The sequence below is a fragment of the Phascolarctos cinereus genome, unplaced genomic scaffold, assembly GCF_003287225.1.
Source record: "Phascolarctos cinereus isolate Bilbo 61053 unplaced genomic scaffold, phaCin_HiC Scaffold_5;HRSCAF=322, whole genome shotgun sequence".
NCBI classification, from domain to species: domain Eukaryota; kingdom Metazoa; phylum Chordata; class Mammalia; order Diprotodontia; family Phascolarctidae; genus Phascolarctos; species Phascolarctos cinereus.
This window is the reverse complement of record NW_027555958.1, coordinates 93,567,487-93,581,704: the sequence shown is the minus strand read 5'-3', so window position 1 is coordinate 93,581,704 and position 14,218 is coordinate 93,567,487. Positions and strand designations below refer to the sequence as shown.

Sequence of the window (14,218 nt, the reverse complement as noted above, 5' to 3'; positions counted from 1 at the left end):
ACTCTCGTATTAACTCTGTAGTGTGACCTAATCATTTAACTAAAATTCTTCTGTCCAGTGTTGCCAGTAGTCTCTGAATTACCAGATCTGTTGGCCTTTTCTCAGTCTTCATCTTTAATCTCTCTAGATGTTCACATTGCCAGTTATTCTTTTCTCTTTGATACTATCTTCTCTCTATACTTTCATAACACTGCTGCTCTCCAGCCTTACTGACCGGTCCTTCTCAGTCTGTTTTGCTGGATCTTCATTCAGATCATGCTCTTTGCTGGATCCTCTTTTCTCTTCTATTCTTTTTCACTCAGTGATCTTATCAGTTTCCATGGATTCAGCTATTATCTCTTTGTGGGTGATTTTCTGTTTTGTTTAACCCTAATCTCTCTTCTGACTTCCATTTTTGTATCTCCAGTTGCCTATTAGACATTTCAAATTGGATGTCTCATAGATATCTTAAATTCAACATATGTAAAACTGAACTTGTTATCTTTTCCCCTAAACTCTTCTCTTCTCCCTAAATTCCTTATTACTGTGTACAGTAACACCGTCTTCCCAGTTACACAGGCTGCGAAGGATGAATGCATCCTTGACTCCACTCTCATACCTCCTCCTCAAGCCCCTCTCTCCTATCCAATTATTTTCTGTCCTTTTGCCTCTACTTTTTTTTCCCTCCTCTTTCTGTTTTTCTTTTTTGCTGAGGCAAGGGTTGCCCAAGGTCACACAGCTGGTAAGTGTCATGTGTCTGAGGTCAGATTTGAACTCGGGTCCTCTGGACTCCAGGGCCAATGCTCTGTCCACTGCTCCACCTAGCGCTCCTTGCCTCTACTTTTGTCACGTATCTTGTAACATCTAATTCTTCTCTTCTCAGACTCTGCCAGTACCCTGATGCAGAGTCTCATCACTTCAAGCCTCTAGTAGTAGCCTGATGTTTGATCCCCCTGCCTCAAATCTCTTCCCCGCCCCCCGCCAGCTATCCAATTAATCATCATAAAGCTCAAATCTGACAATGTCACTCTGCCCCCTTCCCCCCATTCAGTCAATAACAGGGGCCTCTTATATTACCCAAATATACAATCGTATTTGACTTTTAGAGCCTTCCATAAACTGGTTACTTCCTATCTTTCCAGTCTCCTTATGCCTTATAAGGCAGTATAAGATGTGCTCTGCAATCTGGTGACACAGGCCTCCTTGCTATTCCTTGTACCACATACCATCTTCCGACTCCATGAATTTTCACTGGTTGTCCTCTATGCCTAAAACTATCCCTCCTCTTCACCTCCTATCTTCCTTAAAATCTTAGCTAAAATCCCAGCTTCTTCAAGAAGCTTTTTCTGACCTCTCTTAATGTTGGCACCTTCCTCCTGATGATTATTTCCTATTTACTTTGTATACATCTTATTTATACATAGTTGTTTGTGTGCTGTCTGCCCCATTAGACTGTGAGTTCCTTGAGAGCAGGTATTTTTTGCCTTTCTTTGCATCTGAATCACCAGAGATTAGCATAATGCCTGGAACATAGTAGATACAATAAATGCTTACTGACTGACTAAGCTGGCACAAATCCTAAGTTTTTTTGAAAAAATTGAACTAGACAGTCTGCTTTAGAATGTTTCCCACTGTACTGAAAAACTTGGATAACTAACTGAAATCCTACCTGGCTGTTTGGATTAGCCATTTTTTAAACATTAGTATGTTCTAAGAATGGAAAGTTAGAAAACAAACTGGGAAGATTATGAGAAATAAAACTCTGATTAATAGAAATAGAGCAGATGAGATGATTAAGTAGAGAAAGTACCACTATTAGAGTTTCATCCATTCTTAAATTTGATTTCTTTGATATAAGAAATTCCCAGTAAGGAACTTTCTTCTATCAATGTCAAAACCTGATCAACAGTCTATATTCTTAGTTTCCTGGGAGTAATGGGACATTAAGTGACTTATCCAAGCTTACATAGCCAGTAATGTGTTAGCTCATTGAGCCATGGATTATTTTATATTTATCTTTGTATCTTGAGGACCTAGCACATGGGAGGTCCATAATAAATACTTGTCAATTGATTAATTGAGATGAAACTTGAACACAAGTCTTATTAATCCCTAGGCCAACTCTTTATCCATTGTGCCACACTGCCTGTGAGTTTTGTTGCATTGACTTAATTAATAAAATTGTCATTGGAAACAATTTCTCCCTTTGATGTAATGGAGTTCATTATATTAGTTTTGCTTAACATTTTATTTTCTGAGATCCTTTTAGCAACTATGTATGCCTGTGTAGCCCATGAATGGCATTGATTTCTGTCTCCTCGTCCCCCACAACTTTCTCCAGGCCCGATCTTCCTTGTCTGGGGCTAGAGATTTGAATACTGTTTAATTTTTATCTCTAAGGTTTTAGGGGTAACTCTCGTGTGTGTGTGTGTGTGTGTGTGTGTGTAGAGGATAGGTTACATTTCTACAACTTACTACTATAGTCCTTGAGCCCCTGTTATTGTGCTTCTCCAAACAAATCAACCAGTTATAACCAATGCAAAAGAAATTAATAACATTATCATTATACTGTACCCAACTTTTAACTAATACATTTGAGATGAGAAAGGAAGTGTTTAAATATCTACAGAAAATCTGAAACGCTCAATGTGACAAAACAGAAAATAGCCTAAGTATAAATAGGCCAATCTCAGAAGGAGAAATCAGGCAGACTGCCCAGTAAAAAGGCACTGGGATCTTATGCACTTATCAATCAATTAACAGATATTTATGAAGTACCTGCTATATTCTAGGCATGACACAAAAGTCAAAATATCAGTTTAGAGGTAGCAGGGACCTTAGAAAACATTTAGTCAAATACTCTCATTTATTGAGACTGGCTTTATTTTATTTAGAGTCGTTAAGTGATTTCTCAAATGTCACACAATTATTGAGTGTCAGAGGTAGGATTTATAGTAGGGTCTGATGATACTAAATCCATTGTTTTTCATTTGTATCACATTCCATCTCCTAAGAAGTGGTCATTTTAGCCAAATGAGGCAGCTATTTTCAGAAAAAAAATTTAAGTATTTTTAATTGATATCTTTGGTTTCTTTTTTTTTTTGCATATTTTATTAATTTATTTTGACTTATCAACAATCATTTCCATATGCTTTTGAGTTTAAAATTTTTCTTCCCCTTCTCCCCACAACCCTCCCCAAGATGGTGCACAATGTGATATAGGCTATACATTTACATTCCTATTAAACATATTTTCATATTAATGAAGTTGTAAGTAAAAATTAAAACCAATAGGAGGAACCATCAGAAAGAGGAAACAAAACTCAACAGAAGAGAAAAAAAAAGATAGCAATTCAGCTTTCACAGTTATAATTACTATCTGTCTTTTTCTCCATCCTTTTTTCCCATTTATGCTTTTCTTTCTCCTCTCTCCCTTCCCCTCCCTCACCAGTACTTTGCTTTTGACCACCACCTCCTTCAGTCTCTTCTCCCTTCTATTATCCTCCTCCACCCTTTTCCCCTTTGCCCCCACCGCTTCTTCCCTCTCTTCCTTCCCCCCTCCCTTTTCTTTCCCCTTTTCCCTCCTACTGCCCATAAGGCAAGTTAGATTTCCATACCTAACTGATTATGTTATTCCCTTCTTGAGCCAAATCTGATGAGAGCAAGGTTCAACCAATGCTCACCCCCTTCTTTCCCTCTGCTGTAATAGGATTTTCTGTCTTTTCCTGTAATATAATTTACCCTTGTCTGCCTCCTCCTTTCTCAGTACATTTTCTAAGATCAGACTAATCCACTTACTTGGATCCATTTAACCTTGATTAGATTTTTTTTATCATTACATCAAAGTCAACTAATATCTACCCCCTTTATGTATACTCCTTTAACATGGTGTAATAACAACACAGTTCTCAAGAGTTGCAAGTGTTGTCTTCCCTTGTAGGGTTGTAAACAGTTCGCCCTTATTAACAACATTTTGTATCTTTTTTCCCATTTACCTTTTTATGTCTTTCTTGGATCTTGTACTTGAAGATCAGATTTTTTTGTTGAGCTCTGGTCTTTTTATGAGGAAGGTTTGGAAGTCTCCTATTTCATTGAATATCCATCTCCTCCCTTGAAGAATCATGCTCATTTTTGCAGGGTAGTTGATCCTTGGCTGCAATCCAAGCTCCTTTGCCTTAAGGAATATCATGTTCCATGCCCTGCGGTCTTTTAATGTAGAAGCTGCAAGGTCCTGTGTAATCCTGACTGTGGTTCCATGATATTTAAATTGTTTCTTTCTGGCTGCTGGCAGCACCTTCTCTTTCATCTGGTAATTTTGGAATTTTGCTATTATTTTCCTTGGCGTTGTCAATTTAGGATCTCCTTCAGGTGGTGAGCAGGTGTATTCTTTCTATGGTTATTTTACCATCTGGTTCTAGGACTTCTGGGCAGTTTTCCTTTATGATTTCCTGAAAGATACTGTCCAGGCTCTTTTTTTCATCATGATTTTCAGGTAGTCCAGTGATTTTTAAATTGTCTCTCCTGGATCGATTTTCCAGGTCAGTTGTTTTACTGATGAGGTATTTTATGTTTTCATCCCTTTTTTCATTTTTTTGTTTCTGTTTGACTGATTCTTGCTCTCATAGAGTCATTAGTTTCCATTTGTCCAATTCTAGTTTTTAACAGATTGTTTTCTTCTGTTAGTTTCCTTCTTCAGTTGGCCAGTTGTATTTTTAAGGGATTTGTTTTCTTCAGTGTACTTTTTGTCCAGTTTGCCAGTTGTGTTTTTTAGGGACTTGTTTTCTTCAGTGTACTTTTTTTCTGATTGGCCAATTGTATTTTTAAGGACTCTTCTACCTCTCTCATTAGACTTTTAAAATCCTTCTTGAGCTCTTCTAAGAAGGCTTTTTGGGCTTCAGATCAGTTCATATTCCCTTTTGATGTTGCAGATGTGGGTTTCTTAATAATTTTGTCCTCTTCAGAATTTCTGTCTTGATCTCACTCTTCTCATAATATGAATCTTTGGTACATTTCTTTATTCCCTGGCCTTTAAAAAGATTGAGCTCTCCTGCTGGGGAACAGAGGGCACTGACCCAAGCTTCTTGTGTTGGGAGCCTAGCTCTTGGTCACTGGCTTTGTGTGCTGGGGCCTCTTATGTTGACAGTTGGAAGCTATAGAGTTCTGGCAGCTTACCTAGTGTTGGGCTGGAATCAGCAAGGCTGGAACTTCAGGCATTTCTAGGTTGCCTGTTTTTCCTTTCCTTTAGCTTTCTTCAGCTCCTTTTAGATGTGTGCTGCAGGGTGTTTATCTGCCTGGTACCCCTTGCAGTGCTGTCTCCCTCCTTTCTGCTAATGCGCTGGGAGATTCCTTTGTGTAGAGTGCCTAGGCACCTGGTGGTTTTCAGAGCTGGTTTCCACTGGTTCCCCTGCCCTCACTGAGGCACTTAGAAGTCCAGGTGTTGGTGTTTGCCTGCTCTACCACCTGGGCTTCAGGATCTCTTCCTGGTTGACATTTGGAGGTTCTGACAGCTTACCTGGTGTTGGGCTGGAGTCAGCAAGGCTTGGACTTTAGGAAGACTTTAGGTTGCTTTCTTCACTTCTTGTCAGATGAATGCTGCAGGGTACTTATCTGCCTAGGGCCTTTTGTAGTGTTGCTTCCCTTATTTTTGCTGAGGCACTGAGAGACCCGTTTCCTGGGCTGCTGCACTGCTGCTCCCCCTCTCTCTTCTAGCTCAGGTGTTCCAGGTTTTTTTTCTGTGGTGATATTTTCTGGGTTTTCAGAGGTTGATAGGGGAGAGTGAGAGTGAGTACCTTTTTATTCCGCCATCTTCGATATCTTTGGTTTCTTAAATCATCATAGTTATTCTAAATGTTCCTCCCCTTCCTCCTTCTAGAGAGATATCTCATATAACGTAATAATTTTTAGAGAGGTAAAAACAGCACAACTGATAAATACATTGAAAAATTCTGAAAACATGTGCAAGGTGTATCAACTGTGGACTTCCCACCTCTATGAAAGGATGGATTTAGCGTGTCCCCTCATTGCTCTTCATTTGAGTCTTGCTTTACCTTTATAATTTTGTTACATTTACTTTGGGAAGGGTGTAGTTCTTTTCATTTACATCATTGTAGTCACTGTGTATATTGTTTTCTTATCTCTCCTTACTTTATTCTGCCCCAGTTCCTATAGTTTTCCATGTTTCTCTGTATTCATCACACATATAATCTCTCATAGCACAGTAATATTCCATTACATTCATCATGTTCCTCAATTTTTTTACCTATTCCTCAATTGATAGGTTTTTACTTTGTTTCCGAATCTTAGTTATCCAAAAAGTATTCCTATAAATATTTTGGCGTATATGGGGACTTTCTTCTGATTGATGACTTCTTTGAGGTATGAACCTATGAACTCTAGTTCAAAGGATATGAACATTTTAGTCACTTTATTTTAGTCACTTAATTCCAAATTGCTTTCCAAAGCATTTCCATTTCATAGCTCCACCAACAATATATTAGCATGCCAGTCCTTTTACAATCTTTTCATCATTAGGCGGCGTCATTTTTTTTGGTCATTTTTGCTAATTTGTAGGGTGTAAAACTTTAGGGTTGTTTTGATTTTTATTTCTTTTATTAATAGTGATTTGGTGCCTTTTTCACATGGTTGTGAATACTTTCAATTTTTTTTTTAGAACTGTTTATTCATATCCTTTGACCAGTTATCTGTTAGGGAACAGCTATTAGTCTTATATTTATTAATAGCTTATAGAGCTTGGATACCACATCTTTATTAGAGAAATTGGATACAAAGACTTTTTCCTCATTCTGCAATTTCCCTTCTTATTCTACATGCATTAATGTGTCTATGCAGTAGCTTTTCATTTTCAAGTAATCAAAGTTATTTATTTTCCCTTTTAAAATTTTCTCTATTTCTTGTTTGGTTCAGAACACAGCTCTTGGGGCAGCTAGGTGGCGCAGTGGATAGAGCACCAGCCCTGAAGTCAGGAGGACCTGAGTTCAAATCTAGACTCAGACTAAACACTTAACACTTACTAGCTGTGTGACCCTGGGCTAGTCACTTAACCCCAATTGCCTTAAAAAAAATACATCTCTTAACCATAGTTATGAGAGGTATATGATCTGTTTCTCTTCAAATTTTTTATAGTGGAATAATTAATATTAAGGTGAAGTATCTATTTAAAATATAGTATAGAATATAGTGTAATATGTTGTCAAAGCCTAGTTTCAGCCAGACTGCTTTCCAGTTTTCCTAGCAGTATTTTTTTTTTATCAAATAATGAAATTTTTTCCTCTAGGTAATTGTGAAGAAGAAAAAAAAATAGGAAAAAAGAATAGGAAGAATTTGTACTTCTGGGACTGAAGAAGTACAAATGTTTTGTTAATTATCAAAAATGAGAAAAGAATAGAATTGTAAGCTATAAGCTTGTGATCTTGTCTCTGATTGCTGGCAAAATTGTAAGATTTCCTTCTTTATTCCTTCCACAATTTCTTTAAAAATAATTTTTTTACTTTTTCAGTTTTTAAGCATCAGCAGAAATAGAGAAATTCCAGTTAAAATAACTAAAAAATGTGTAAAACGCTAGGTACAGTAACTGCAAGATATATATAAGAACTATATGAATATAGCAATAAAATGCTCTTTACTGAAATACAGAACAAAATGATTAGAGAAATATTAATTGCTCATAACTAGGCTAATCCAATAGAATATATCTTTAAAAGGGTGACTAGTGAACATGTAGAAGAAGAATCAGTAATCACAAAAAACTAGCATAATTTCTTCAGGATCAGGTCATGCCAGACAAATCTTATTTCCTTTGTTGATCAGCTATAGAAATAGTGTACCAAGATTTTTAGCAAAATGTTTGATTAAAGCCTTTATTGTTCTTCTTGTGGAAAAATTGGATGGTTGTATGCTGGATAGTATGATTCTGAACTGTTAGAATAGCTAGACCACTAAAATAATCATTAATGATTTGGTATTAGCTTGGAAAGTGTCTTTTGGAGTATCTCAGTGAATCTGTGCTTGGCCTTGTCCTTTTTAGCATTTTTATACATGACTTGAATAGTCATAGAAGGAAAGCTTATGAGATTTGAAGATGAAACCTGTCTGGGAGGGATTGCTACTGCAATGAAAGACAGTCAAGATCCTAAATTATCTTGAAAAGGCCGAATTTAATAAGATAAAATTTAATAGGGATAAATTTAAAGTCATAAAATTGAATTCCGAAGTCAGCTTCACAAGTACAAGATTGGTGGAGGCATGGGTAGATGGCAATTTGAGTCAACAAAACAAAACAAATAAAAACCCTGTGAGTTTTCATGAACTTTATACTCATTAGTGTGATAAGTCAGACAAGAAAGCTCATATATAATCTTAGAGAAGCATAACTTCTAGGAATAAGGAAATGATCATCTTGTATTCTATTTTAATCAGATCTCATTTGGAGTATTGTGTTACATTTCAGATATCAAATTTTATGATGGACATTGATAAGCCTGAGATGATGCAAAGGAGAGAAGTCAAGATGATGAGCCTTGAGTTCATGCCAAATGAGGATTAGTTGAAGGAAATGGGGTTGTTTAATCTGGAGAAGAAAGGGTTGTGGGTAAGAGCTGGGGAGAGACTCCATAGGTGTTTTCAAGGAGGGCTTTCATTTGATTGTGAAAGAGGAGTTGGACTTGGTCTGCTTTGCCTTAGAGACCAGAAAGAACAGCAATGGGTTGAAGCCATAAAAAGGCAAATTTAGGCTTGAAGTCAGTTAAAATTCTAGAGCTAGAAAGTAAATTGATTACATTGGTAGATACTACATTCTTACTTTTTGAAGGTCTTAAGTCAAAGACTGAATAATCACATGCTGAGTGCGATCAGTTGTTGATACGAAAGAGAGATTCTTTTTTGGGAATGATTTTCATTAAATATTGTGGCAGTTCCTTTCATCTCAGAAATTCTGGGAATCTGCAACATCTAGAGCTGTCTTCTGTCTAGTTATATACAATCAATATATATTTTTAAAAATAATTTGATAGATATAGAGTCTACTTTGAGGTGGAAGAGTTTGTATCATGACCTAAAACTCAGCAAATTATGGCTTAGCAGGTCCATGAGGGAAAGAATTATAGAAATAAAGCTCTTTTTTAGATCAGTTGCCTGTGGTCATAGAATTAGTTTGAAACAGAACCAGAACTAAAACCCAGGAGTTCTAATTGCCAGTCAAGTGCTCCTTCCACAAAAGCTGTGTTCTGGAAGCTTTGGGGCCATTACTTGGGGAGGGCCTTTCGGAATGCTGAATAGTTGGCCCACACATCCCACAGTATTCTTTGTGGGGGACAAAATTGGATTGACTTTATGTATTCCATTAGCTGCTGAAATTGATGGAACAGGAACAACAAGATCAGAAGTCAGTGAATTTGTTTTTCTGTTGTTTTGATTGCTGTATTTCAGTATAATTGATGTCCTTTATAAGCCTCTTTATTTTGTTCTATGCATTTAAAACATTCTGAGAAAGGGTCCATGAGATATAAACATAAAAGTTTAAGAATGCCTGATTTAGGACACAAATCAGACTGAAATTTTGATCGTGTTTTGTAGTCTACCTGTTTTGGGTGAGGGTTGAGAGTATCATTTTTACTAAAAAAAACAACTTTTCATATCTGCAGGATTTGATTCTTCAGATTTTATCTCGGAAAGCTTAATGGCTTTTAATATTTTGTTTTAAATTGATTCATTTCAACTACATGTTGATGTTGCTCAAATAGCCATGTTTAGGCATTGAATCTTTTGTGGGGAAGAAATAGCTAATGAAGGCATAGAATGATTTTAAATTCCAGAGTAAGACTGATGTTCTTTAGAGAGGAAAGGAAGTCTTCTTCCCTTTGTTCATAACTGAGCATGGAATACTCAGGTTAAAATCTGAAAGAAATTTTACACTAATAAAACGTGACAGAAATTTGAAGGCCTTTATTTAGGGCCTTTCTTGGTTGCCACATTGTTTCTTAAGTTTTTATAGCAGTGGGACATATTTTTGGCATGTTTTTGTTCTTATATAGTTGTATTCATCAAAAAGCCTTTAAAATCTGCCATAATTTAGCAGTTATACCAAAAATCATTTGTTTTATCAAAAAGATGCTTAATCTACTCCATAGTTCTCTCTCCTCCCACTTCTTCTACATTCCTCAAATCAATATTTTGCTTTTGCTCATAGGGTTTCATTTTATCTTGAATTGTGTAATTATTTGTATATTTGACCTCTGATTATAAAGAAATAGTAAATTTTTGTTTGTTGGTTATTTTATAGGTTGTACTGGTAAGGTGGAATGAACCGTTCCAGAAATTGGCCACCTGTGATTCAGATGGAGGAATATTTGTATGGATTCAGTATGAAGGCAGGTGGTCTGTAGAGCTGGTGAATGACCGAGGGGCACAGGTGAGTAAGAAAGTCTCACTGATAAAAGAATGTTGAAAAAAACCAGTTGAAATATTCTTGAGTATGTTTTGCTTTTCATTTCTCATCATGTTTATACCTAGGGAATGTAGAAAATAAACTTACTTTCAGCTTTATTGCTGTCATGAGAAATCTCCAAGTTTTTATATTTAATTAAAATTGAAATTGTTCTTACCTGAGTTGTGATTCCTTGTGAAGTTCAGGTTTTCTGAGTGTTCTTATTAGCAAACCACTTCTGAGGCCCTTTTTGAAGGATGTTTTCCTTTTGTGGCATCCTTTGTATTTATGCTGTGAGCTCTATGCTCTTTTTCCTTATAGCTCATTCTTTGACCAGAGATTTATAACGCTGTCTTCAATAACAGTTTCCATAAATTTAGATGCCTGTTGTCATTTATCAATTTTTCTCTTCCCACCATGCGGTCAGTACTTCTATAACTTTACAGATACATTCCTAAAAATCACCGCTCTCTATACAGTTGCCCAGTAAAAACCACAGGGCTTATGATGAGAATGGAGTTGGGGCACAACACTAAAAAACTTCATCAGTGGTACATTAAAAAAAGATAGGAAAGAACCTAATAAAAATGGAAGCAGTTTTATATGTGTTAAGTGGTTAAGAAACATACAGATACTACAGTAAATAGTGGTAGTGTCTACAGCCTCAGGATGTTGTTCAATCTGCATTGGCAAAATCAAGTCACTGGGAACTGGACTCATTGTGCCTCAATTTGGAGGGTCAAGGGAGCATGCCATCATGGGGGAAAGTTATGTACATAAGGGACTAATTCTTCCTTCATCGTCAAATGGGAACCAAGAGTTGTGTTGCCATCATGGAATCAGGGAAGAGGTTGTGCTAAGTTGGAAGAGTTACATATGTAGCAGTAAGTATTTTATCAGCAAACCATCTTCCATGCAATGTATTTATTGCGGCAATGGCTGCAGCAGTTGAGGGGCACTTCATATACATGTTGCCCTAAGCTGAATTTTTGTCCGTAAATATGGATGACTCCTCCATGTTTGTGACATTCTTCAGTTACATCATCTTTAATCTCTGTATCCCAGCCAAGTTCATCTTCCGTTTGAGGGTTAAATGAAAGCTGGAAACACTGTGTTGCATCATGGGGGGGGAGGGGCAAATCAGTCCTCCTAAGCCCACAGCTCCTATTGCACCAAATTATTGCACAGTAAATATCACACTTTACCTTGAGGAAGCCATGGTTTGTTTGTGGAAGTAGATTTGGAAAAAGTTGCAGCTTGTGCGTTTATTGTGAAGTGGTATAGTTTTCTGTGTTCTCTTGATGCATCTTGGTGATAAAATCACACATAAGCAAGTAAAAAATTCACATTATTCTGAATTCATTGCCTAATGTATCAATCATATTGGAACAAATTTGCAATTTCAAAACAAGCATTAGAACAAAACTGAGTATATTTCTCTCCACCTGTATAGAGGATAATCTATAAGGACATGAGTGATACTACTTTGGAGGTTCTTCTTATTTATCATTATATATCTTCCTTTAATATGATTGTCATAGTAGTACTCATCTAACATGTGCTAAAGCACATACAAGCCTGTGGGGCAGTTTGCATTCTGTAGCATTAGTAAAAGTATGACATGGTATCCAATGGCCTATGTTGAAAGGTTTTAGTGAGGAATGTCCTTTACTATATCATTATACTTTAATTAGTTCCTTAAGCTGATTTCTCTCTTAACTTCTAAAGCAGTGATCTACAAAGTATACTTCACAGCCCCCATAGGTTTTGGTGTGTTCCCAAAGGATACAGGATCATCTAAATCTGGAGAAATGGGCTGGAATCCCACCCTCTCTACAGCAGCTAATTGCAGGATTTGTCTGTGGCACAAGGAAACAATACACTTTACTCATTATCACCCAACAACATTCATTCCTCTATACCTTCCAGTGCTTGTGCAAGGTCTGAACATCTCTTTTGTGCCAGGTGTGGATTTTTCTGTATGACTATACCTCATCTGGGACCTGGGTATTTGCACTAGCAGCTGGTCAGGTGCCATATGGAAGATTTCCCCCTCTTAATTTTACCCACACCTTCTACCCCAGGTTCTTTTGTGGTTACAGATGTTGTGGAGTGTGTTAAGATTCAAAAGACTGGAAAGGGCCAGGTTGTGAAGATCTTTAAATACTTTCGATCTTTTACTACAGGATTGTGAGCAGGACTGAAGAATCATTAAGGAAAACCTATTGTACTAACATTTTAGTAACTCTTGAATAGGCGTTGAGTGTTCCTGTTACTAATTTCATAGCTTTTCACCAGAATTTGTTGTTTTAGGCATTTTTTATTTTTACAGAAGTATTTCCAATTGATATACAGATTTTTAACCTCTTTTTAAAAATGTGTGTCTTAAGGTCAGTGATTTTACATGGAGTCATGATGGAACTCAAGCTCTTATCTCATATCGAGATGGATTTGTGTTGGTTGGTTCTGTCAGTGGACAAAGGCATTGGTCATCAGAGATTAATTTGGAAAGTCAGATCACATGTGGCATTTGGACTCCAGATGACCAACAGGTAATGCTTTCTTTAAAAATGCATGTATAAAATTTTAAATGTATATAAAATATCATTCATGAAATATAAAAACTTGTTTGCAAAGTTTAGTGGAATCGACAATAAACAGAAACACTTCATAACCAGAGGTCTAAATAATTTTGCAAAAAGTGAACAAAAGAAGGCTAGTTAATGTAATTGCCCTGGATTTGAAGCTTATTTCAAATGATTTATTGTATAATACTGATCAGGTCATTCTTCAGCAGTACAATTCAAGTATTTCCAAAAGTATTTATAGATTAAATTGGGAGGACAAAAAATAAAATGGAATATATGTGCTAGAATTTTTTAGTTATCTGTTTTTGATTGAAAAAAAAAAAGCTCTTTTATAGATCAATTGCCTGTGGTCATAAAATTAGTTTGAAGCAGAACCAGAACTAAAACCCAGGTGTTCTAATTGCCAGTCAAGTGTCTGTCTCATGTGCTGGCTTATTCAATGCAGTAGCTAGTCTGGACTCAAAGAAAATTTGTACAACAATGATTAAAACTTATAATAATCTTTGCAGACCTTTTTCATTCTTGTTTTGTTTTCCTCCTTTTATTTTCATCCTAAAATCATCCTTTGGGGTGATTTTTCATAGTTGAGTCTCTTACTAGGCTTTCTTAGAATAGTAGGACTGTAAATTTAGTGCTATAAGGCACTCTGATCATCTAGTCAAACTTATAGATAAGGAAGTCTCACACACTTAGAGAAATAAAGGCTAAAAGTAGTTATAATGTGAGATAAAGCAGAGGAATTTCAAGTGTCAAAGATAAAATAAAGCTGGAACACTTATTAAAAGCAAATACTCTCTTTTAAAATATGACATTTTCTATTTTGTATCCCATGTTGATCTTTGTTTTGCTGTAAATTTTAGACTTATGCTGGACTTCATTTATTCCTAGTTCTTTTCTCTCTGGCCAGGTTGCACATTAGGGTTGAAACTATTTAGATCACTATTCTCTAAGCTTTTTTAGATCTTATACCCATATCAGTTTGAAAACATCCTGGTGGATATTCTGGGCAGGAGTTAGATTATAACTGCTCTGAGGAGCAGATTCTCAGCTCAGAGGAGGAAAGTTTGGGAGCTTGAACAGATGTAGAAAATCAGTCAGTCAATTAATAAACAGGAATGGGTAGATATTGGACTATAATGGGCTGAGACTTTTTTTCACTTTTATTTGTATTCCCAGATACTTAACACATTGACTGGCATATAGTAGGTAC

At 36.3% G+C, this 14,218-nt stretch overlaps 1 protein-coding gene across 3 annotated transcripts in view; it reads left to right on the top strand.

The window, feature by feature from the left end:
- TULP4 (TUB like protein 4) overlaps positions 1 to 14,218 on the top strand; it is a 258,815-nt gene that overhangs the window by 164,087 nt on the left and 80,510 nt on the right. For all 3 annotated transcript variants that reach the window (XM_020986694.2, XM_020986691.2, XM_020986698.2), the window contains 2 exons: positions 10,277 to 10,405; positions 12,811 to 12,972. In XM_020986694.2, coding sequence (XP_020842353.1) covers positions 10,277 to 10,405; positions 12,811 to 12,972 — 291 coding nt within the window. The remainder of the gene's footprint in view (positions 1 to 10,276; positions 10,406 to 12,810; positions 12,973 to 14,218) is intronic.